This window comes from Opisthocomus hoazin, chromosome 19 (genome assembly GCF_030867145.1).
Source record: "Opisthocomus hoazin isolate bOpiHoa1 chromosome 19, bOpiHoa1.hap1, whole genome shotgun sequence".
Lineage (NCBI taxonomy): Eukaryota > Metazoa > Chordata > Aves > Opisthocomiformes > Opisthocomidae > Opisthocomus > Opisthocomus hoazin.
This window is the reverse complement of record NC_134432.1, coordinates 16,015,124-16,041,027: the sequence shown is the minus strand read 5'-3', so window position 1 is coordinate 16,041,027 and position 25,904 is coordinate 16,015,124. Positions and strand designations below refer to the sequence as shown.

The window sequence follows — 25,904 nt, the reverse complement described above, 5'->3', positions numbered from 1 at the left end:
CAGGTCATCTTCCGTCCCCTCCTTACCGCCACACAGCAGAGCCAGCCTTGCTGCTGTCCCTACAGACCCTGTGGAACAGAGGGCTTTGCTCTCCAACCACGTCAGTTTGATAGCAATCAAAAGCAGACCAAAACCATGCTCCATCCCACAAAAACTAAAACAGGATTACTAATACTTTTAAAGAATAGTGGCTTCAGTGTGTGAATTAAGCTGTTGATGAGACCTTCTGCCTCTTCCTTTCTGCAAAACTGTCCTTTAGACAGCTGCAGACTCTGAAAACGAGACCTCCCTGGAACGTACACAGTTCAAAAAGGAAAAAAAATCCATACCCTGCCTTGCTGAGTCCTTTTCAGTGAAGCAGGTCATAGCACCATGTCTTTTATCCTGTCATTCCTGTCTCCTGCTTGATGCACATAATAAATCCACAGCGGTTTGAACCGCAGCTCTGTGCTGCAATCTGACAATCCCTCGTATCTTCAACCATGCTGTCTCCCAGTACTCCCCAGCTGGAAACTCCAAGTTTACTTAGAAATTTTTCAGTACACAAGGTCAGATTCAAATAGTTAAACATATCCTATTTACAAACAGTTCCATTTTCCAGTTTCTGTGCTAGGTAGCACTGAGTATGGAAAAAGATTCCCTTTTTTTAAAACAAAATCTTTCATGCCTTAACTAGAATTTATCCTATGTCTCATAAAGTACATGCTAAAATTGAAGAGCAAAAGCACCCAGAGATTTACGTTAACAGCTGACTTACACAAATAAGACAGAGGGCTCTGATTTTAGTAACAAGCAATTGGAAATTTGACAACATGGGGTGCTGGCAGAGAAAGCAAGCCAGACATGTCTGGCCTGGGAACAATGATTGGGGAATCCGGAAAACCATTTACTCATTTTCACATGACAGCATCAAGTTTGAGGAGAATATTTAATTCTCTTGAAACTGAAGGAGGATTTCAGAGAAGTAATTAGGAGTAGCTTAGTTAGTGGTTAACACCAAGACTGGGAATTAGAAATTAAGAAATTCAGCTCAGGACGTATTTCCTGGCTTTGCTGCATGATCACATCTAAGTTAGTTCACTTTTCCCTACTTCAGTTTTCCCAGCTGTAAAACGAGGGTGCTAATAAGCAGCCACCTTTGCTGAGAGCCTGGAAATCCACCAACAAAAGATGCTTTCAGAGTACAAATACTGCATGCTGTTGCTGTACCTGAAAAAAAAGAATCTGACAGTCAGGTTAGCACTCCTAATTTTTGCAAAACAGTACCAGTGAGCCTAGAAATAACTGCAAAGGCTCAAAATGACCTCTTTTTTCTTCCAGTGCCTAAAATGCTCAGAAACCCAAGGCTTCCAAGCATGTCCTGTTCCACAAACTGTGACTGAATTGACAGATACATTCTCAAAGTAATTTACATATTTCTTGCTGCCACTAACACTGGTTATCCAAATTCAGTTGCAGTTGACAGTTTAATGATAATAGCTTTCTGTTTATATATCATCTGTGATAATGTTCCTATTCTCCTTAAATTCTGTCCCTGTAAGAGGGGTACTTTAATGTATGCAGCCACAGACCAAAATGATAGTAATTTTCCCTTCTAGTTGGAATGGTTTAGTAAACAATTACATTTCAATTAAAGATGGGGTGATCTTGCCGAGGGAAGCACCATTCAGCTCTTCACATAACACAGGAAGATAAATTCTCCAAAATCAAACTATCATAATATAATTTACATAACTGTTTTTGAAAAAAAAATAAAACAAAATGGTAAATAGTGTATATTACGCACAGGCAAAAACTTGGGAGAAAAAAATCCTTCAATATCTCGTCCACAGCAGCTTGAACCTGGACCCCATTATTTTGGATTATGTTCAGTGAAGAGGAATGGTAGAAGGGTTACTCACTTTCATCTCTCCAGGAGTTTCCATTTGCTGGTATGCCATTAGTATTTAATACTTCATTTATCAAGGATTAAAAACAGGACAGATGGAGGAATGCCATAAGAGTAGCTTATAATGTATCACTGTAAATTCAGCTGTGTACCCAACCCAAACAGGCAGAAAAATTGCTGGAAAACAAGTTTACATTACAAGCAGAAAAAGAGCTAAAACCTAGAAAGATTTCATATTTCTTTGTGACCATAAATGCTTCATTATTGAAGGGCCTGAAAGGCAGAGCAATAGCAAACGAACCATGAAGGACAGCTCCTGCTCCAAGCCACCCCGCTCAAAGCGCAGAACAACAGGCAACAAGCAGATGAGGAAGGAACATCAGACAACGAGGAGATGATACTCGTCATCCTGACTCACAATGAGCCACAGCTCTACAAGAAAGACAAAGAGCCATCTTCAAACTCAGACTACTTCAAATTCAGACTACACACGTAGTATTAATTCACTGTATTTGGAAGGAGGCTTCTTACACAGTCAGTGAAGTGAACAGCAAGAAATGCTTCTGGTTTCTTGATCCAGTCACTTAGTCCAACCCTTATGCACAAGTTCTTTGACAATTTGGACTTTGACTTGGCCTTGGCCAGTGGCAGAGAACTACATAAATCAGGCTCTAATAAAGGCAGTCAATAGATGGCAGTACTCTAATGAGACGGGAGAGAAGTCATCACACAGCAAGTCTCAGCAATGCCACCTTTGCTCACGATTTCCCTGAGAGGGGGGCAGAGCTAGAGGATTTAATTAGTACCCATCAGAGTTTCTCATCTTTTGGTCCCTGCGTTTGATAAAATACAACACAAATTTCAGGTTTAACCCATCTCACAACTTCAGCTATTTGGATGCAATGCACAGAGGCTAAATGCTTCTCTCTATTGTCCTAACAGGTAAATGTCAGTCAAAAGCAAGCCTTGTGCTCACTTCCCCTTGGGCATGGAGAAGGGTTCAGCATTTGCCCTCGGTTACATTGGTGTCTACAGCTCTTGAGCATTATCAGCTGCTGCCAATTACCCACTCTCAGTGGAGACAAGTCTAGGTCACTACCTAAGAAGGCAACTTTTTAACTGACATCTCATGCTAAGTCAAGCATTCTGTCTTTCTATCCTTAGATATTGACTTTTCTTGAAGCACTTGTTAATTAGGTCTCTCAATTCAAGGGGCAGAATCATGACAAATAGGAAGGATTCCGACAAGACCATTTAACTCTGAAGATGTGTCCTGCAAACACGTGCGTGAGGACAGTCAGGCTCTTCTATGAGTGTATCAGATGTAATAAAGTCATTAGGACCAGAATTTCCCTGTTTATATTTAAATTTCGTACTGACATGCACCAAATCTACTGTTCCTAGGCTCCGATGCAGCAGTCAGAAAGGTTTCACACAAAGTGCTGTGTAGCTGGCAATGTGAAGTACGTTCATGGTTTTCCAACCAGACATAGACTAAAAACTGAATACTGAACTTGGTGCTCAGAGCAGATCCAGAATCAGGGACATCAGATGAATGTCACTTGGATTAGAGACTTGGATTCATTAGACTACATCCAACCACACAAAGCTCTGATGTCACAGAAGTTAAGTGAGGTGGGTTTACATGGAAAATAATAATTTTACAACATGAGATTAACTAGGACTAGGGAAGAATATTTCATGTTTAAGCAGCTCTATTAAAAATTTATTTTAATAGAAGGAAGAAGGACAGCTAGTTCACATATTGAGCTATAGAAAACTCCAGGCTTGATTTTCAAGGTTATATTCTATAACTCAAAAAAATAGCATGAGCTATTGTTTTCCAAAGTTGCTACAAAACCCATAATGCCCAATTAACTGTAACTTGCCTGACAAACTCCTATATGGGAAGGGAGCACTTCCACCCTAGTTTGCTTTGGATTTCAAACAAAAGCAAGCAACTGGGAGTGCAGCACTGTCAAAAAAAGCTGAATCCAATGGCTCCTGAGCTTACTAGTCCCTTGGAGACTCAACAGCAGAAGGATGGAGATGTCAGGGAAGAACAATCAGCTGTAAAATATGAAAAGCTTACAACATCAAAACCTACAGCAGCAGGCTCAAAAGTAATAATCCCATTACCACTAAACTAAAGCACTAATTACTATTCCCAGTGGCTGGAGTGGACTGACTGCTAATGTTCCTCTGGTTAATGAAGGAAGGTGAGGGAGAATATATTTCTTAAGTCAGACATCTGCTGAAATCTGGGCAGCCATAAAAACTATGTATGTAATGAAGCCATTCGTATTAATGGCAATAACATTTGGAGGGCTGAGAAGGAACAGAAATGAGATGGCAGTGGATTGTAACTCAGAGAAGAAAAATGCTCTGTATTCTCCATGTGATGACTGCCCTTATTTAATCCATACTGAATAACGGAGCCAGTCAAAGCAATCAACCACATCTATATAGGCTGTTGCACTAACAAGAGGTAACCTGCCTAAAGAGAGGAACAACTTCTCTAAAAACATAAAGCAGGATATATGCTATTGGAAAAGGAATAAACAGCATTTTATTTTCACTGACTACACAAGTACACTAAGAAAAACAGTCCCAAATCCTCTGTTTTGTGAAGAATCCTGATTTTGCCATCATTCTTTGCCTTTTTCATCAACAAGTAGTACATTGTTTAAGGTTCAAAGATACTAATTTACTGAGATAGATAGATTCTGATAAACAAAAGGCACAAAGCAAAAGCATGCCTATTCAGTTAGCTTTACTGTGTTTCTGTCTGCCAGGCTCAGAGTTTTAAAGCATTTGTAACTGATAATCAATTCAGACAGAGGGCATACGGCTTGTGGAGCAAGGCGGTTAGAGAAAAAAATTAGTTTCCCTCTTGGCATTGAAACAAGATGCACCTTGCTTAGCAAAAAGGTGACGCCACACGGGGGATCAGACCGAAAGATGATCCCGCTGCGTTCTGACCTGTTGGAACAGGGAGCTGTTAGGAGAACAACTTTCATCAACTCCAGAAAGAGAAAACCAAGCATGCCCCTACAGCGAATGCTTAAAGACATCTCACACTCCACTGTTGTTCTGTTTCATTGCCTTCAGTGTTTGGCACATACTGCACACGCTCCTTCAGAACAGAACTCCTCTCCTGCCATCCACTCGCTGTTTTCATCACTTCTTCCCATTTCATTTAGCAAATAGGGCAGCTCCAAAAAACACGCTCTCATATATTCACCACGTTTGCATATAAAGGCTACAGAATATAGCTCCACAGAGCATGTTCTGCACTCACAAACTTACAAGTTACAGAACTAAAATAAACTACTTAGACAAACTGCTATGAATGATTCATTTGTCCCTGCGAATGTTCTCAGGTGAACTGGGTGTGCTCAGATTTTTTTCAGATTGCACCATTGTCTTTCCTTTGCAATTCTGGTTCTACCTATCTAGGTTTGTTATGAAGCAGCTGAGCCTGTAAAGTAGGTGTGGTCTGCAAAGAAACCCTGTAAACATACATTGAGAAAACCAGGTCCAACACTATTTGCCTCTTCTCTGAATAAAAACACCTGTGTGCAAACTTCTTATCCACATCTATCAGACATTTTCCTCTCAAAAATAGAACCTTCTGATGGCCTTGGCTACCGCTCATACTGGGTGCATCCATCTCCAGCTGTGTATACTTTATGCTTGTACTTACTTTTAAAAATCTCTAAGTAGATTTCTGTCTTACTGTTACTGGAGGTTACCCCAAATGTTACCTAAAAGGCCTCGGTAACTGCAGCTGATTACAAAGCCCCAGCCTCCCAAGGTGCTACTGCACTAACTATAGGCGTATCCAGGCTGATGATACATTTGAAAACTAAAACCAGCTACTCTCCGCTGCATGTTTATTGCCCACTTTCAAAAAAATATTTATTTTGATCCCACCATTGTGCTTCTATTTGTCAGCGAAGTGTACTCCTAAACTAAATAACTACTTGGTTTTGATATTGTTCATTGGATAACACAGTCCTTGTGGTAAAAACGACTGTGATCCACTCTAGAAGTCTGCCTGATATCTGTGGGATGTTAGAGAGGTGGCTTATACCAGTGGGGAGGCAGTGGTAAATACCACTGTGCACACTCTAACTCAAGAAGCAACAAAGACTCCTCCAGAACTGATCTCCAGGGTGGGACAGGGACTATCTTCTAAAGCTATGAGCCAGCCCAAACATCTGATCTGGCAGGAGTGCAGAGAGGGTAGGGAGAGGGAGTCCTGTGGTTCGACTCATTACCTCTCTCGTACTGCAGTGAAACTGTTGGCAGCTACTCTATCGTCTGCAGCATCACAGAGCTAGGGCTCAGCACCGACAGACCCCTCGGTTAACCCCTAGCTCTGACTTCTTTGGGTCTTCAGCTCCCTTCTATAAAATGGACGTATTATTGACCTTCCCCATGGAATAAAAAGAACTTCTTGGTCCTGTTTGATTTTGGTATCACTGTTACTCATGTTAGTGGTGCCGCTCTGTTTCCACTCCCAAATGACTTCCTGTTCTTTACATAGTGCTATCACAACAAAACAGTGATAGTAGCAGAGCATCTCAAAGCAAAAGGATTGAAGAAATGGAAAACTGTCAATGGCTCCTCTAGGCTCCTGCTGGGAGAGGATACAGGCTCTGGGGAATCACCCGCTTGGCAGTTTTTCTGTCAGTTAATGACAGGCTTTTCTACAGAAGATTTTCTCTTCTGTAGGAGTACGAGGATGTACTGCACAGTTGCAGCCCAGTAAATACATCTGTGAATATACTGCACTGCCCTCAGATTCACAAAGCAAACCTCACCAGGAAAGTCTCCCATGTGAAACAACTTACCCAAACCTGCTTCGGATTCAAATTCAAATCTTGCTGCTTTACCAAGAAATACTTTACAGTTGCTTGCTGCTAACAGTATCTAACAACAATACATTTACTTAAAAATAAGTAATCCCATATTTGCACATACACCTCTTCTCTCTGGATGAGCGAGTTCCCCTCCCTTCTGGCAAAACCCCATCATAGCCATTCAGATGCCATAACGATCATCAAGATGGGGCGAGACACTTACCGTGACCCGGAAGGGCGTCGTGGCAGCAGGCTCCATGGTGGGGTTCTTCTCCGTGACCCCGCTGGGCATGCTGCGCCTCTGCCCACACCTCTCCGGGGGGGACTCTGTGGATGGTACCGAAAACAAAGGACAATTACAAACGCACAAGCACAGGAACAGTCCAGGAACATCAGCAGGCCATGCAAAATGTGGCGTCTTCCTTTGAGATGCCCTTGCAAATGAGCCACCACAACCACCCTGCTGTATCTGCTCGTGTTTCCCAACACAGCCTGGAACAACGTTCAATCAGCAAGGCTTTCGGCTTCAACAATTAGCATTTTTCATACAACTGTATGCTTCAGATAATGCCTGACAGGTTGGCATTATCATTATTTCCAGTCTGCACATGGGTAAACAGAAAATATATTGAGCTGAGTGAGAATTATATGCAAAGTACAGATCCATGCACTTGTGGACTTGATACTCCTAGGGGAAACTGCTAATGGGGTTACAGGCACAGGATGCTTAAGTTCCCTCTCTAATTCCTCTAGCAATTTGCTAGGAAAAAATTATTAAATACTGCATTTGCTAAAGCATAAAATGTGGATAGGAATACTTACCTGCTTCCCTGTTGGTGAGGAATGGAGGAGGCTGAAAAGGCTAAATTAACAAATATGCCTATCACTGAGAAGATTAAAAAGGTATTAGCTAAGGTCAGCGACAGCATTATGAGGTGGTGTTTCCTCAGTTCACAAACCCTCTTTGAAAGCACCATGAAGCTCATAAAAATAGATCTATTTCCAAACTGCCATTCAATGGTGTTCAGACCTTGTAATAAGCTTCCCTCCGCAAACCACTCGAGAGTCCTTGTTAGCCAAGCATTTCCATGACCCAAAAGGTGATGGCATCTCCATTCTGTTGGTCAGGAAGTCCAGAAAATGGGCAAAGCCTGTTGTCATGATCACGTAGGCATTTAGTGATAATTTTAAGAAAAAAATTCCCAGATTACAGTTCTCAGGAGAGGACACACGGCTCCTCCTCGCACAGTGCTGCGGCTCTCGGGGTGCTCCCTGCACAGCCTTCCGTACGAACCTACGGGGGTCAGAGACCTGCACACCGCTTTGAAGGTTATGAAAATATCTTTATATAGATCTCTATATCAAGGCAAGAAGGTTAGAAGTAACAGCTCAATCACGTTTATGAGCAGAGTTTAAGCCCATGTAAAGTGTCAGGAGTACAAAACAAAGGACTGAGCAAATCTCCTAGTAGTGCACCTTCATTTTCAAACCCCAGTTACTCCGCTGCTTCTTTTGAAAGCAAGCACATGGGATTCTCTGAGATGAGCACTTCTTTTCTGCTTCTCCCTGCCCTGAGTGCCACTGACCACATCCAGCAGTGGGAACGCCACAATTTTTACTCAGAGACAGACTTTTGGGGACACGAAGAATTTTTACATTCAAAATCCGCCCAAAACTGTTTAAGAATTCCCAAAATGGGTAAAAAATTTAAACAAATATCAGGTGGTATATAAATACACTGGTGAGGTGCAAGCTGGGGAAAGGCTTTTGTCAAAAACTATCTTCTTTTGGCTTTTTTTTTTCTTTTGCCACACACTAATACATATCAAAATACTGTCCTCTGCCATCAAATCATGGTCTCCTGAACACAGAATAGTGCAGGCTTTGGAGAAGATGAATGAAGTTCATACTTCTTCTTCTCCTAGGCCCCAGAACCTTTTCTACTTTTTTATTTATCCACATCCACTGGGTTGGACTTTTGTTAACTGAATTTCTTCCTTTCTATAGGCTTCTTCTCCACAAATATCTTCTGTCCTGCACATCACCTTATCAACAAACCCTTCTGATCTACAGAAATCCCTATAACTTTGGCAAGACAGTGTCTAGATATGTAACACTCATTTACTAAATAATATGGAATCCAAGCAAAGACAACAGCAAATCAACAACAATTTCAGAATGACACTGAAAAGCAGATTTTCCACACAGTTGTTCTTGTCTTTTTTAAAAATGATGTGCATAAAAACAAATTTTAAAATGAAGCTGAAATAAAGATTGGGGGAACTCCTTCTAATAGACAATTTCACAGGCCACAGGCAAGGCCAATGACTATTACATCATTGCTAGGATTTTTTGGTTGGGAATGAGAGGTAGCCTGCAGCAGAATACCTGCTGCAAAAGGAAATTAGATGGTAGACTCTGCTAGAAGGAGGCTTCTACAAATTAGCATGCACAGGAATCTAAAGCTGGAACAACCTATACTTCAGAATGTCTCAGACAATGATGTTCTCGTAACTAGTGTAACTTAGAGGCGGTTTGTTTGCCAGTTCTCAGCCTCTGCAATCTGTTGTCATCGGGTCTTGGCAAGGAGGGTTGTCCCCTTCACAAGGTTCTCCTCTTGCCAAAGACTGCGATCACCCGGGATCTGTAAGGAACAACTGATACCTGCAGTTCCATTCCACAATTCTTGAGATGTATCTTAAAGTATTCCAGAAGGACAGACTGTGAGATTCCACCCATGGACTGGGTGATGTGCCTGTTCAGCAACACGTTCCTTGGTTGCAAATCCTGCCTGTAATTCCTCACCAGCTGCCACTCAACCTGTACAAGAGCCAGACAGCCAAAACCAGCCAGTTCATTGCTTTCACAACCTCCAGACAAGCCTTCAAATTTCTTGGCCACCTTCTTTGCAGAATGCTGCATTTTGAATCTCAAGGAGGCAATCAAGGCTTTTGGTGTCATCTCCTTCCACACTAAGGCTCCCACCCCATTCCTTGGAACAGTGACCTTTTCTTTGGACTGTCATAAAGAAACTACTTGATTACAGCATTTTGAAAGTGAGTTCAAGATGACAAGACAACTGAAGAAGCTGCTTTGCATTTTCTTAATGACCAGAAAAATAAATGTCGTTTAAAGCATTTCTCATATACGTGGCCGGAAAACAGGAACGATGGGATTACACGAAAAGCAGCTGCAAGAAATCGCCTCTCCCAGAGGCACGAGGCACAGGCACCGGGCTGAGCTCCCAGCCCAGCACACCTCCCGCCTCAGCACGGAGGGAAAGTACTCGCTGTTCCGTATGGGTCTTCCAGCACTATTGACTTCCACCACGGTGGTTTGTCGGACCAAAGTGCACAACTGTCTCGCTCTGGGTAATCTGTCGATCGGCTTCCTCCAACCACATAGGTCAGACCTCCTGAGAGAGAGCGTGTTGTGACCCAGGGCTGAGTAATATCTGGGTCTGACTGCACTGAAGTCACAAACTGTATTCTTAAATTCTTCCTTCGTCATTAAAATATACTCAAAGCAGAGCCAGCAAACACATCATTTTGACCCACAGAGGTGGGTTAGGACCTAAAGCTTCCTACCATTCTTAAGGTTACGGTTCATTAAGTATTTGGAGTCATACATCCATTCTAGCCTAGTTTAAGCACTGTGGGTATCACTAGAGAGGGGAGGCTTTGCAGGAGAGACCCATTACAAAACTCTTTGTAAGAAACCAGGAATAACTGGAAGGAGGGTTGGGCGCAGGTGTTTGGGGTGGGGGGGAGCTGTTTGCTTTAAAAGGAAGTAAAAATAGCTTACAGGTAAATTAGTAACTCCTAACTACCAGAAATGTACAGCAGAATAGTTTTACACAGCAAACAGCACGCATGCATAAAGGTTTGAACTGCCCTTTTTACTGCTTCAGGGCCAGGGGAAAGCCTCAGGCCAGGCTACTGGCACGAGCGGTACCTGCTTCAGCAAGCCCACAGCAACACCGCGGCAGCCAGCCACCACACAAAAGGTCACTCTAAGGCAAGAATAAAACCTCTCTCCATAGCCACTAGAGGCTGAGAAAGAAATGTCTTAATCTACAGCAGAAGATGTTTGGGTTAACCACTGGAAAAAGTCGTCTCTTGGCACGGGCAGTTACACGCTGGAACTGATGGCCCAGCGAGATAACTGCCTGTGCCAGCCTATCTCAAACCCGTCTGCGGCAGAGCTCTCGGGTCAGGCGAGGTTCAGGTACAATGAGCTTCCTCCCCTCTCCTGGGGCCGGCGGACAGGATCTCCTGAAATCCCTTCCAGCCTTATTTTCTGGGATTTCTGACACTTGTGCATAAGACAAACAAGCTGCAAGAGATCAGATTCAGTGTCTGTCTTCAGCGTTTCTTCACAACCTCTAACACATCTTCCTCCTCTCCTGAGCTTCCACCCCACTTCGGGCCAGACAGACTCTACGGAAGCTCTGTTACACCCCACAACGGCACAGAGAGTCCAGGGTCCTACACTGACCTCTGTTACAGACTCACAGTGTGACCCTTGCACATTTTAATGCTTTTTATCAGGTTCACAATTGATAAAAACCTTGAAAACCCCACGGGAACACTGCAAGGTTTCATTAACGAGTGTCTGCTATCCATTTTGTATCCCAAGATAAAGGATTCCACAATGAGGAACAGCAGTACTGCAGGCAGCTATCCACGGAATGACATTTCCAGAAGTGCTTAGTATGATCAGATAACATCCTCACTAGACAGTGAATTTTTCTGTTAGTTTAATAGTGTCCCTCAGCTCATAGAAATTCCAGGATTATACCTTCATTTGTCCACTTATTTGCTCTAGATCAGATTTGATCCGAGGTCTTAGACACACGGTACCTCAGGACACTATTTGCTCTCCCAAAGTCCTCAACTTGTTATGAACTTAAAACCTCCAAATCTTTCTTTTACGACACAGAGGCCTGAAAATCACTGAAGTAACAGTCTATTAAATGAGGATTATAGTGCAGGCAGACGGGGTCTGAACACAGATTCCTTGGGTATCGCGAGGAAAGCCACATCACCCAGCAGCAGAGACGCCAGTGTGCAGGAACAGGTGCCCACAGGGAGGGGTGGCTTTGGGATTCGCTGTCCTTTCCACTAGCCTGCAATGCAATACCCAAATGAAGGACAGGATATATGCAGATGAGCAATAGGAAGTTGTCTAATTACTGTTGGAAAACTGAATCAGGCAAGCCCACCCAAGTGTATTATGGGGCCCTGTAGAAACTCTTAAGAATCTCAATATTAGACTGAAAAATGTTCCAAAGTCCCTCTGAGGAGGACTCTGGCCACTCTGGTAGAAATTCCACATCTAATTTTCTCCTCATTGATGGTATTTTTCCTGTACTTTTCTAAGCTTGCCCAATGATAACCAGGCGTTTCTGCCCACTCTGCTTTACTTCCACTCCGCGTGTTGTGGCACTGTGCTCCTGTGGGCCCTCCCAATTCCGTGTCAGGAACACGCACTAACTGTCCCCAGGAGCAGCACTTTTCAATGTCTGCCCCAGACCCACGCTGGGCTGGGGCTCACCCACCTTTGGCAGTCTCAGGAGCAAGAAGAAACAAACAAAAATGCTTTCTCCTTTTCTAAATGTTTACCGAAAGCTGCAATGTTTTGGGTTTTACCCAGTGCAGGGTAAGATCTTTAAAGAGAAAGTTCCTGGAAATGATCAAACCTCTGAAAACTCTCTCAGTTATCACACATCATCCAAAATGCTGCTTGGTGTGTGTTGCGCTTGGATTTTTTTTAAGCTGCCAGAGTTGAAAGCACCTCCCTGAGTTCAATGCCAATAGGAGGACACTGTAAACACTGCACATTAATTTAGGAGCTAAGGCTTATGAATATTTCTGAAACTGTTTCTGTAAAGTAATAAACACTTTTGATTTGTTAACTAATTCAAGGCATTTGAATTGACAGACTAATGAATTCTTACTCCACTTCTCCATGCCTGTTCTTCATGCTGCGGAACAGCTCCAGAGCAGCGCAGCAATCCCCCCAGGGCTTCCAGGACGTCAGCAGCAGAACCGACGGTGAGGAACGCCTGGCACCCGAGCTCCTGTTTAACCTACTCAACATCACTGCCGCCTTCGCTGCGACTTCTCAGACACTGCTACAGAGCAGGTCATGATGTGTAACAAACACACAAACAAATATTAATGCTGTTTACTTTTCACTCAGCAAGTGAGATGTTTTTGCATTTTCATTACCTGCTCTTGTGAATCACAGCTAGTCCAAGAGATCATCAGGATTACGCTTTCATTAGTGGGAATGAAATACATTAACTCCTTCTGTTTGCTCATTTCTCTTCACGCTCTCCCCCTCTCCTGCTCTCCTCTCACACGCAGGTCCAGGGATCAGCCCGTGGAACGCGGAGTATGAACAAAAGCAAAGAGAACCAGCTGGAAGGAATAACTAACAAGCAGGCACTTCCCAGCAAGCTGATTTTCTGATATGAAACTGTTCCAACTCCAAACAAGAAAGGGAGGTAGAAATCTGAATGAGCATCAGAGAAGTTAGCAACAAGAAAAGGTCTCCCTCAACTCACCAAAAGGAAGCTGGGCTTCTCTGCAACGCACATGCCATGGCACTCCGAACAAGCCAGGAATAAGAGAAGTAGAGATGATGACTTCATCAGAGGCAGTGAGAAGGAGAAGAATGACTGGAATGCCAGGCAAGCCAGCAGCGCCAGGGAGACACGGCAGAGGCCAGGCTACCGCAGCGACATGCTTGAAGGAAAGGAGACTTTAGAGGGCAATCAAACTTCACCAGATCTTCTGGATGCAATGCAGAAAACTAAGAGTTCCTCAGAAGCGAAAGCTGGCGGGGAAGATCCTGCAGGCAGCCCCGGGGAGGTCAGGCTGGCTCCCGACCACGGGCAGCGAGCCGGTGGCCAAGGTGCGCTGTTCCCCGTCCTGCCCCGTCCCTGCCGTGCCCGACATCTCTGCGCGCCCCAGAGAGCTCGCCAGGGTGGAGTTTCTGTGAAACCAGAGGGAACAGGAATTACCGGTCTCCTGCTCATACAGTTACACTCCGTGAATTAATTTTATTGCTTAATGAATTTAAGTGTTATTCCTCTAATTTCTGCATTATCTAAAATCTCCTTACTACAAACCCAACAGAGGAGAGAAGGAGGCGCATAGTGACAGAAGTGATTTATTTAACACCGCTCACAGTAGCGTTTATGAATTAAAAACAATCCCTAGAGAGCAGGTATTTGCAGCGGCTGTGTGAACACTCCAGAGAGGCTGCAGAAAAATCTACATTTCAGACAGCTTTAGGTGGCCACATGAGTCCAGGAGGAAAGATGGATTTTTAATCTGAATCCAAAGGGGTATTTAGAAGCTGCTACTAGAATAGTGGCGCTTTTGAAGTGGAACATTATCCCGGGAATAAACAACAACAGAAAATAATACTGAGTTGAGCCAACTTTCCCCTTCACAAGGCAAGAATAACCCTGAATGGGAAGCAGAGACGCAAAGATGTCTGATTTCCCGCGGACAAAGGCCAGCTCAGAACGGCTGGCGGGTTCCGAACGCCCTCGCTCACACTCCGCCCGCTCCCGTCAGCTGGACCAGAAACGCGGCTGCCAGGCCAGCTGCGTTGCCCGATTACCTGGAGAACTGTTTATCGGAACGTATCGCCCTGCCGATCCCCCAGTGAATTCCAGTTGATCCCTTACAGCAATATTATTACCATTATGCCACATAAAATTAATTAAAAGTCAAACCTTTATTAGGCAATAACATTGACTTTTAAATAAAAATGCTCGTGAAGCAAAAGTTTAGGGCTGGTAATGCTGCCCTCTGAAAAATCAGACTCATCTAAAAGCAAAGCTGATGAGCACCCAGAGTGGGTATTCTCTAGGCTAATGGAAGTTTGCGTCACCACCACTCTTTATGTTAGAATAAAACTATTTCTCTTTGCATCTTAGAACCTCTAGCTTAAATACACTCTGTGAAGCACAGCAGTCCCACTGGTTGTACGCACAACTCTTCTACATCAGAATCAATGATTTACTCTCCACTCAATTCACGCTCTAAGCAGAAAGTTTCCCATGTTCTCACGCCCTCACTACCCTTTCAAAAAATTAAGGACACTGTTTACAGATCTATAGCTTGCAAAAAATTTCTCACTTATCTAACCCTTTAAATAGAAAACAAAAAAATAAATTGGGATCATTACTTGCCTTTTGTACTACACTTTGGCACAAAATATTTAGAATTAAGCCATTAGAGGCTGGTTGTATGCCTCCAGCTACTGCTGGCAGTGACTACACCAAGCAGATCCAGCCTCTCACCACTACCTTTGCTTCCCTCACAGCTGACTGAAGTGCTGCAAAGCCCCTGTACTCGGCTCAGCAGGGGCAACTCCAGCTCTGACTCAGCTGGAGGCATCAGCAGGCACCTGGGGCACAACTCAGAGCCGTTCAGACCTCTGCAGCTCCATGAACTGGGCCTGGGACGGCTGTGTGAGTGGAGCAGCCTGATGAGAACTGGCTGGAAAACAGAAACCAATTCCAAGCACAGAAAATGTCAGACCACGCTGCTTCCCGTCAGCTAAAAATTATTACCATCTCCGCTCAAAGTGAGAGTAAGATCTTCTGGAAGCAGAGCTTTTTCTTTGTTAAATAATGATTGGAAGTGACATTGACCTTTGCCATAGCACGCTGTGCCCTTTAATGGGGCTGATACTGTCTCTGCGTCAGGTTCCCGGACGTCGCGCGCTGCGCAGTGTTTAATATTCCTCGCGCTGCTCCTGAGCAAGTGCTGTTAATGGCTCCGGAATCCAGCGCTGGCAAACGCCGTGCTGTTTGCCTGCGTACTTCATACGTCTCTAGTCCTCTGTTTCCTCTAATACCACCCAGTCAGAGGGTTCTTTCCCCAGCAGCGTGCCGAGCTGCTTTCTGAAGCAGAAGCGGGACTCGCTGCCCTTTTCCCTCGCCTTTCCGCGGGCTCTGGATGCCCAGTTTGGCAGCCCCTTCCCTCCCAGTAAGCCCAGTCAGTTCCCCCCCCGCCCCCCCCCCCCGCTGCGGCGCCGGACCGAGCTGCCCGTGCCAGCCACTAGGGGGAGCCGCAGCGCCTCGGCCGGCCCCGGCAGCCGCAGCGCGGGAGCGGCCTGGGGGGGGCGCGGTGCCCGCCGCTGCTCCCCGCCGCTCCCCGGCGCTGGGGAAGGGGCTGCCCCGCACGCCTCGGGGCCGCGGAGGGCCGAGAGCCGGCCGCTGGCATCGCCGCCGCAGGGCTGGGCCTCTCCGCGGCCGCCTTCCAGCCTGCGGCCGGCTGCGAGACACCTGCCCCGGCGGGAGCTGGGCCCAGATCCACAGGTGCATTCGGTACCCGAGGAGGCAGCGCGGACGTGTTCCGCAGGAGACTCCCGAGGGCAGAAGGGAAAGGAGAGAAGAGCACAAGGGGGAAAGGAAAGCTCAGGTGATTCTCAGCGCCAGGAGTCGGAACGGACGCGCTGACGGCCCTGTGCCACAGCACGGGAGCAGCAGGTCCACATCCAGCGCAGCTGCAGGAACCCAGACCTGGGGCTGGGGAGAGAGCAGAAGGCACCCAGAAAACTAACCCCCTTTCTACAAATCAACAGCAAATTAATGCTGCTTGAGCAGCCTTTATTACCAACTCCATTTTACTGTCTGGTATTTTTTAATTAGATGTGTATATATATATTTGGTATTTTTAGTCTTTATTTATCAGTCTCTGAAATAAAATATGTATGATATTTATCTTTCTTTGGTATGATGTCTAGAGAACAAATTCATCCTTTGCTAACGGCGTATCATTAGGAGCCTCTTCACCAGGGTAAAATTGAAACCAAGCACAGACTTCAAAAATACATCAGAAAAAGCTGAAATTCTAGCCTGGTTGAGGACCAGATCGTGCAGACTGCTAATACCCTGGTTAACCTGGAAAGGATGATAAAGTGAAGGGGAACATCGGCTTCCTCCTAGGTGATGATAAAGACAAGCAACATGGAGTCTGGAGAACAAGAAGTCAGCTCTGGGGAGATTTAAATTAGGTTCATCCATCATGCTTAACATTTCTGCAAAGATTCGAAACCGTTACCGCGCTGCTTGCTTGCAGCACTTCATCAGCACGGCTTCCTGTTCACAGAGGCAATCCAAGGCAACGGAGAAACTTCTATACTATGTCATCTCTGTCACTGCAGACGTAAACTATGGCCACCATCGGGACCAGGGCAGGGAGAAGAGAACCCTCTTCCACTTGGGACTGCCAGGAGCGCAGTGGGCTGAAGCCCCGTCGGTGGCCAGCCGCCTCCGCAGAGCGCTGGCCCAAGGCAAGGCGGCGGTGGAGGACCACGGGCCCTGCCAGACGGTCTCCACAGCCTGCGGGTAACCTCGCAGAGCCCCTGCAGCGGCGCGGCCGGAGAACGGACCGTCCCTTCAGCAGCTAGGTCTGTGTCTATGATTTCAGTGTGGCTGAAGGCCTCCCGTTTCATTAAGACTCCTGGGATGGCACAAGGGAGCTGGGAATCTCACCAGAACAGATCGCCTTGCAGCACGTTGGCCCTCTTTGCTTCCCGTTTCACAGAGAACTAAAAACTAGAGAGGCACGTAGTGCCCCGGTGGCAGCCCCAGTGAGGTGGGCGCTGCACATCGGAGCGCAGAGGTTTGTTTCGTTGGCAAGGTCTTCTTCTGTTTGGTTTGGGGTTTGCTTCATAGCTGGCCAGGACAGGTGAACTACAGACCGGTTCAGAGCAGTTTACTTTGTGTGTGAAGCAGCAGCACAGTACAAATGAAAACTTTGCACAATTTAATTACTAGGCCACTTTTCAGTCATGCGTGGTGACTGTGTAACAGGTCTGTACTGGCAAAATGCAAATTAAATAAATAAATACCTAATTTATAAGCATGATTCATCAGAGGTTTCATCTTCTACAGCAAAGAAACAGATGTTCTATTGATGGCACTTCATTAGAGAGATAAATGGGGTCACATACATATCTCTACTCACATCCATCTGCATAATAGACCAAACATTAAGATTTGAAATTCACATAGTACATGCAGCTCTTATATCAGCCTGAAAGAGTCTTAATGCCACAGCCAATTAATCCAAGTTAGATTGCCTTAGCATTGAAGGAACTTTAATATTGTTCAAGAAAGCAGAAAGTTGGGATTTAACACTGGCTGTTTAGGATACAGTTTCATGGGAAACACTTGGAGAAGAGTAACAGGTCTTAACTAACTGGATAGCAGTAATTTTTGGTAGCTACTGGACAAAATCTAGTTTCCCTCCTGATGAAGCAACTCAAAGACAGCAGTAAAAACCATCAGTGACTGTTTCTTCCTCCAGTCACAGTTACCAAGGGATAGGATTAGGGACAGGGTTAGGGATAGCTGTGAATTTTTTTCTGTTTTTCCAAATGTTTATGCAGAAGGCCTAAGAATTCCCCTACCAAATAGAAACAAGTCTCCTTCATTTGAGGAGCTACTGGAGAGAGCTCAGCGGAGGGCTATGAGGATGATGAGGGGACGGGAGCATCTCTCCTACGAGGAGAGGCTGAGGGAGCTGGGCTTGTTCAGCCTGGAGAAGAGAAGGCTGAGAGGGGACCTTAGAAATGCCGATAAATATCTGCAGGGTGGGGGTCAGGAGGACGGGGCCAGACTCTTTCCAGTGGTGCCCAGCGCCAGGACAAGGGGCAACGGGCACAAACTGAAGCAGAGGAAGCTCCAGCTGAACATGAGGAAGAACTTCTTCCCTCTGAGGGTTACAGAGCCCTGGCCCAGGCTGCCCAGGGAGGCTGTGGAGTCTCCTTCTCTGGAGATATTCCAGCCCCGCCTGGCCGCGGTGCTGTGCAGCCTGCTGTGGGTGACCCTGCTTGGGCAGGGGGTTGGGCTGGGGGATCCCCAGAGGGCCCTGCCGACCCCCGCCATCCCGTGATTCTGTGATTCTGTTTTAATCTGCATTAGATAGAAGACAATGCTTATAAAAAGAGTGTCACCTTCCCTGCCAACCTGATTATTTTTTAAAGGTGAGCGCTTACACAAATGTTCTGCATTTGCTTGTGTCTGGACATGGGAGTGTACGCACACACGTGTGCAAGTCAGCGCCTGCACCACACTGGCAATCCCCCTGTGTGCCTGCATACCCAGAGCACCGCTGCGAATGCTTCCTCTCCTTACTACTGTTACTCATACACCTTCCGTCTAGCTAGTCAGACTCTCTTAGCAAGTGTTTTACATTCCACAATTAGAAATTGTGGAAACTAAATCCTAATTTATTGTGACTGATACTTTTATTTCCTTTGGGGGTGGGTGGGTATTTCTGCTTCTCTTACACATACATGCTTTGAAAACATACTTGCAGGTGTCGGCTTCACAGCTCACTTTTTCATTTTCAAGCAAACACTGCCAGTGCCAATGAAAGAGACGGGAAAGGAGACATTAAAAATCAGTCAGGTTTTCTTATTCCATATCAATAACAGCGTGACACCGCTGGACATACAGAAACCACCATTCAAATGACTGCGTTCCTTTATGCAACTAACCTGTAGCAATGGGGCTAGCTTTGCGATTGTGTGGCCATGCTTTTTTAAGTGATGTCCACTGTTCACCTACAAGCAAAAACATGTAGTAGATTACAAAAAGGGATCTAGCAGGGCTATATTCACTTGTACATCTCCCGTCCTATTGTTGATGTGGGAGGGAGTGGGAGGATGTTTTTACCTACGCTAACACTGACACTTGCATTTTCCATCCTAAAAAATCTGCAGGGAATATGTCAGGATTCCTTCCTCCACTCCCCAACTGCAGCTGCTCCAAGAAGCAATAAGGTAGCTGTTCAGCAACACACTGCAACGCTGCAGAACAATTTAGCATATGTTGGGAACAACACTCACTCTTCCCGGGGAGATCAATGCACTACACCCCACTCTCAGAAATTTTATCTTGGTATTCACTCAAAATTCAGCTGGTCCTAGAAGTAAAGTTATTTATATGAACACCAAATGTTCTCACTTTAAATACGCCAGCCAGATCAAAATTTGTTCCCATCTAAGGGTATAAAGGTAATAACTGTTAACCTTTGGCTGCTAAAAATGTAAAGGGAAAATATCTTTCATTTAAAACTTGCTCATTTGGTTACCATGGACACTGCTTAATCATGAAGGATGACTATTACTTGTTACTATAGTAACCAAGAAGCTTAAGAAGCATCCTGTAATTTAACTCCAGATGCCAAATTTTACAACAGTCCACCTATTAGCACATTTGGATACTTCAGAACAAGCCCAGGCTTGATCTCTGACTCTACAAGAAATTCACTGGTGCAGAAGTGCTGTAAGAAATCAAAAATGTGAGCACATAATGTACAAAAGAAACTTGCACTTCAAATAAATTGGTTTCTTTAAAAAGAAACATTAAGTGCTCAGCATCCGAGGATTCCTTTTTCAGTGGAAATGTTAATGAAGCAAAACTTCGGCTGTCTTCATTCTCATCAGTGTTTCTCAAAGTCTATACAATTGCAGGGCATGTTTTTCCCCAAAGTGAATGCTTCAACGCTCAACTTAAAATGAACTTCTGCAGTAATGCTGAGCCGCCGGTATTCATAAACGAACCTCCGGGAGCAGATCAGGAGTGCCAGCCTAGCTCTCAAGAACAAACCTGCAATAAAAACATGTCCCCCTCATGCAAGCAAGAAGGACAGGACAAACCTTCCAAATCCAGGCAACCAGCGTGTTGCTCTAGACAGCCTTTTACAGTATTTCTGCTTCTTAGCACTTGCTTAGCATTACTCATCACCACAAAGCTTCACCTTCAGCACCACCAAAGAAATGTCAGGCAGAAGCTTTGTCTCCTGTAGGTCTGGGGAGATGAGGCTTCCAGAAATTACCTGTAGCTGGCACCGTTTTGGGACCCTCATCAGTTCTATACTGGGTATGAATTCACAGTTTTCAAAAAGCCACCGATTTTCACATTTGCTGATTTCCAAAGGGGCCTGAGGAAACTTCGTTTCAAAGCCTGACCCTAAGGCTGTGTAAAACAGTAACACGAGTAAGGATGTTCTGGGGTTCGTGTACCTTTTTTAATGCGCCCATACACAAACACACAAGCAATTAATACCGACATTTAAAACATTCGCTGCAGTGTTTAGAAGGAGAGCAAACTACCTTCAGCTAGTGTCTGAGCTGAAAAAAGCAAAACTGATAATGCCCAAACACAGAAAGCCAACCCAGCTCGTTCCCCATCTCTGCTGAGAGCAGAGTAAATTAAAGGATTATAGAGTGCCTTCAGTGCAATAACTTAAGGGATTAGTGGCACACTAGAAGACCTTCAAGGGAAATACAGGTTTAAAAGCTTTAAAAGGCAGCTCTGTGTCTAAATTGTTTGGACTGCCATAGCTGTGAGGAGACAAACTTACTCTAATACATAAGAGATCATGAAAAGTCTGCTGAAACCCCTCTAAGCATGCTTTTGGAAGCAACACCTTTTGGACTCAGACCAGGGTTTTTAACCTCGTTCTCATTTATTACCTATGGCTTTTAGATAAAAGCTCACTCTGCATTAACTTGGGAGCAACTCTGCTACTTAATTCCTTTCAGAGCAATCAGCCCCTCTTAGCAACTCTGTTTGGGGAAAGTGCGGTCGCTACCAGAAGGAAAGGACTTAAAATAGAGATAAGCGAAAGATGAGCAAAAAGAGACAACTGTCAATCTTCAAGTGGCCTGAAAGTTGCTGGTACAATGTCCAAATTTCTGTCACAGCAATTAATGAGCTGTTCCTTTGACAGCAATTTCCTGAGTTACTCTTAAGCAGCATTGACAGTTCTCACAATGTTATCAAGACTGCTGCTATATTTAGTGACCTCTTACAGACACAGCTTCTGGGACCATGAGGCATTCAGGTATGGGACTATGATCAAGATTTTAGACAAAGAACATGAGAGTCAAGACTCCTGAGTTCTCTTCCTACCTTGGGGCCAAAGGAAAGTCTCAGAGAAGAATACGGAGCTACTGGAGTTTGTGCCATTACTCTCTCGTTTACCACCCATAGGATTTCCTGCAGCTCACCCCTGGACACCTCACTGGTTAAATAAGAATGCATCTACCCAAGGCTTCTTTCAAGTCCATGAACTATTTGCAGCTCTTATAAACGTGCTGAAGAAAATCAAACAATTGTTATAAGGCAGTGTTTTGGTTACGCATGAAGATATTCAGGAGACATTTACTGGTTTGGGTAGTGCCACAAACACCGCAATGGACACACGACCCACACTAATGCTATCAGCAGACACATACACCTCTCCCGTTGCCCAGTTGCATCAAGGTTTGGGGTTCTTTAGTCAAATCTGCTTCTTTTCAAGCTGCTTATCTGACTTGCAAAGCTCGGTGTCCCTGCCTCAGCCCACATGTACATCTACAGCTGCTGACAAGGGGGCTGTGTTGCCCTGCACAAGCCTTCCCCCATGTTCCAAGTTACTCCCTACAGTTCTCCTGTCTTCTCCTCCTCTTCACTCCCCTCTTTCATGTCTCACTATCAAAACTCCATATCCAGCAAGTCTTAAATCACCTCCTCTGCCATGTGCCTCAGAATCTGACAGAAGTTACAACACAGGAAAATCAAAGAAGGAGGAAAATACAAAGCTCACAAAACTGCAGAATATTGTCATTAAGAGGACAGGTGAAAAGTAAACAAACAGTAAGGTGTTACCTCAGCCTGTCACAAGCAAATAAAATGACTGGTCCCCCAAATCCCAAACATTCTCCAAAAACCACCCCATAGTTTGTTAGCATCCCATGTTGGGCACAGCATTACGGTTTAACCGCACCGTAGCTCCGGAGAGTAAAGGCAGCACTGCCCGGGGGCTACACACAGCGTGGCTGATCCGGAACTCTCTGACTTTGGAGACAGAGGCTGTTCCTTCCACTACAAGACACTACACTTCCTTCCACTACACCTCCACTACATGACAGCAAGATGGGATGGGATATCTTGTAAGTCTTGCTTACTACACGTGGGTTTCTAGCTTACTATGCAAGTACCAGAAGGGCCAGTGCTGCTTGGAGATTCTCTCTGGTGTTTCCAATGGTTCCTAATGGGAAGTTTTAAAACTTGATTCATTTTTAGTCGAGTAGGAACTGACACGTTTGTCACAGAAAAACTCACTACGTTTTGTTGTTTCTGCATTTCTGACATGCTTCTACAGGAGGTGGTGTCGGTCAGCGGGGCATCACCAGCGCTGCAAGAGCAAAGAAGGAGCTCAAGGCGCTACTGCCACCATGCTCCAACTGAACGTCTGTCCAGCCTCTGCCTCCATAGACAATAAATCCACTCTAAATCTTTGTTTATTCAATGGATACTTGGAATTCTAGATCCATTGTTTTCATATCAAAACAACTGAAGTATTCCTCTATCATGCACTACTTCCTGAGTTATTAAATTTAGTATAGATTTTTATTAGACAATTAAGGATTGAACAAATATGGCAAAGTCTCAGCTGGAGCACTAGCACTAAAAATAGCTTGGCTGCCAGTGAATATTTCGTACAAACAGTACAGCTTAACAAATTTTGCGTGTCTTTTCTATGGGCATCTGTCAGCCACGCTGTTAAAATTTCAATGAAGAACTGCAAGAGTTCTGTGGTGAAACAGAAAATGCCACGAAAGAGACTTGAAAAACAAAGCAATGGTCATTAAAAACTGCGAAGCAGGAAGGTCTCCTCTTCCTGACATTTAAAAGACACCACCCTTGGAAAAAACCCTATCGCTAATGTTTGTTAGTGAACTCTTCACTCGCCTCCTCCCAGCCCTTAGATGAAAAAAGACGTTTAGGCAATACTTTTTAGAAAAATTGTAGGTGTTCTAAGGCACAGGATTTGGATTCTTCAAGAAATCTCACATCCTGGAGACAGGTGAAGTGTACGCACGTACTCCTTTGGCTCTCCAGAACATAATGCAATATGATATAATACAATACAACCTGACTGTACTATTGATTGGTTACTAAAGTGAATAACCTATAACTTAAAACCAAGTAAATTATAAATTAAGACTGGGAAGAGTGATTCTAAGTTTGAAATGACCCCAGTGTTGCCTGCCGACGCCTGTGACTGGAGGGTGGCAACTCAGGTCCCAAGGTACAGGGACTCGGTCTCGCCCCAGAGACTGGACCGACCGGGCAGAGTGACCGCTAGTATGTTATATTATGCCCATCTTTCTCCCCAGACTTGACTTCCTACTGACCACACCTCAGTCAGTATCAACCACTGATACAGAAAGATGTGCTGAAAAGGCAAAATCACTCATCTGGTCAAATTTTGGAGGATATGAGTCAGAGAACAACAGCAAAACTGGAAAGCCTCACTCAGATTTCTGCTGGCCAGTACAAATACATGCAACACATAAGCATACTTGTATTTGCAAGGGTAGCACTGTATATTTCAAACTTCTATGTGCTGATGCAGAATCAGTTTCTTGCAATAAAAAACTGTATTTTTTAGTCATACAGACCATTAAAAGTTGCTAGATATTTGTCAGATATCTACGGTCTCTCTCAGCAAATTTATTGTACAACTAACTAGAGGAATCCAAAAGACCAGTACAACCCAGGGACAGAGGAAAGAGGAGGTGCACCTTTATGCGCAGGTGCACAAATGGGGTTCTGACGGTGGTATTGCATTCATAACAACGATTCAATTTGTTAAGAATAGAGACCACAGAAAGAAAAATGAAGGTTCAGGGGCACATGTTGGTTTGGCATGCAAAAAAAAGAGGGCATTGTACGTGTAGAGAGGTGTTCTGTTTGGACAGCACACGACAAATTATTTGCTTATTTATTCATTAGTTGATAATGGCACTGTTCTTCTGAGATAGGTAGATCTGGTCAGTGCTGATCTGTAAGGAAGGGTAGGTTCGGATGTGATGCAGGTATTCTCACACCCAGGCCCTTGCCACAGCTAGGACTATCTAAGCCAAACTTCCTTTAGAGTACGTGTAGACAGCAGACGTACCCTGAAACACACGGGCTTTCAACAATCGGGAAGGCACGCAGCTACGTGTAATTCAAAGAAAAGTTAATTGTGGGTTGCGAAAAGAACAAAGTATTGTTTAAACGTTTCATGTGAATTATTTACTTACAGAGCTCTGAATCTTACTTAACAATATAGTGGGAATTTTCAGTAAGGGCACAATTTCTAACCAAGATGAGAGGGAGATCCCTTCTCCCCACATCTAACACTGCAGTGTCCTGGGCACTGCCCTGCGCGACACGACAAGGTCCTGCAGAGGTGGAAAGGGAGCAGTTCCACGTGGCATTCCTTGTCAAACATCACCTTTTTTTAACACCCTGCAGAATAAAATTTCAGCTAGGAAAGATTAGAGAAGTTTGTGAAATTTCAGTTAGCTTTAAATATAATAAAACTTCCTTTGTTTTTACATCATTCTGCTACATGCTGGGACAGTTTTCAAGTCTCTGCTTCCCTTGTCCCAAGCGAGTACCTTAACCTCTAAGGTGTTGGCTGTTTGGGCATAGGTTGGTCTCTTCTTTATCACTTAAAAGGTTTTGATTTCATCGAACAGAGAGAGAAAGACTAAGTTCTGGCCATTTTCAAGAGATGTGTATCTGAATAGCCTGTGCTGAGAAAAAAAACAGCCTGACCTCAGCCTCCAAGCTCTCAGTGTTTGGTGCACTAAAATACTGGGCTTTGCTGAAGATCAGTCAGGTTTCTCTTCGCAGCAGCCATCAAAGGAAAAGAAGAAGAAAGCCTGTTTAATAAAAATCCTTTTTGTAGAACACCTTGAAAAGCATTTGTGATGAACAGAACTTAGAGCAAGACGTTTATGTCCAAGGAGCTGACGGAGGCTGAAGCATCAGGAACACTAAACCTTCAAGATCAGGAACTCAAAACGTTCTCAAGTTCTTAGCGCTTTGATGACAACTGATTGCCTGCAGAGTTTTACAGATGAAGGGCCTGAAGCCAAAGCTGCATTTGGCTCATATATGGAACCATGAATGGAGCACCCGTCAGTAGTTTCTATGAGCAAATGGAATTTTCAGAACACTTGCCGCTGACCCCTGTTCCTTCATTATACCCATAATTAAGTAGAAGCAGCGATACCATGAAGAAAGCTGCAGACCAAAAGGAAGAAGCAGGTGTTGCTTT

At 44.6% G+C, this 25,904-nt stretch overlaps 1 protein-coding gene across 10 annotated transcripts in view; it reads right to left on the bottom strand.

Moving 5' to 3' along the window:
- DAB2IP (DAB2 interacting protein) overlaps positions 1 to 25,904 on the bottom strand; it is a 249,932-nt gene that overhangs the window by 140,211 nt on the left and 83,817 nt on the right. For all 10 annotated transcript variants that reach the window (XR_012765876.1, XM_075439751.1, XM_075439752.1 and 7 more), the window contains one exon: positions 6,980 to 7,083. Coding sequence is in view for 9 of the 10 variants with exons in the window: in XM_075439748.1 (XP_075295863.1) it covers positions 6,980 to 7,083 (104 nt within the window). In the remaining variant the exon portion in view is untranslated. The remainder of the gene's footprint in view (positions 1 to 6,979; positions 7,084 to 25,904) is intronic.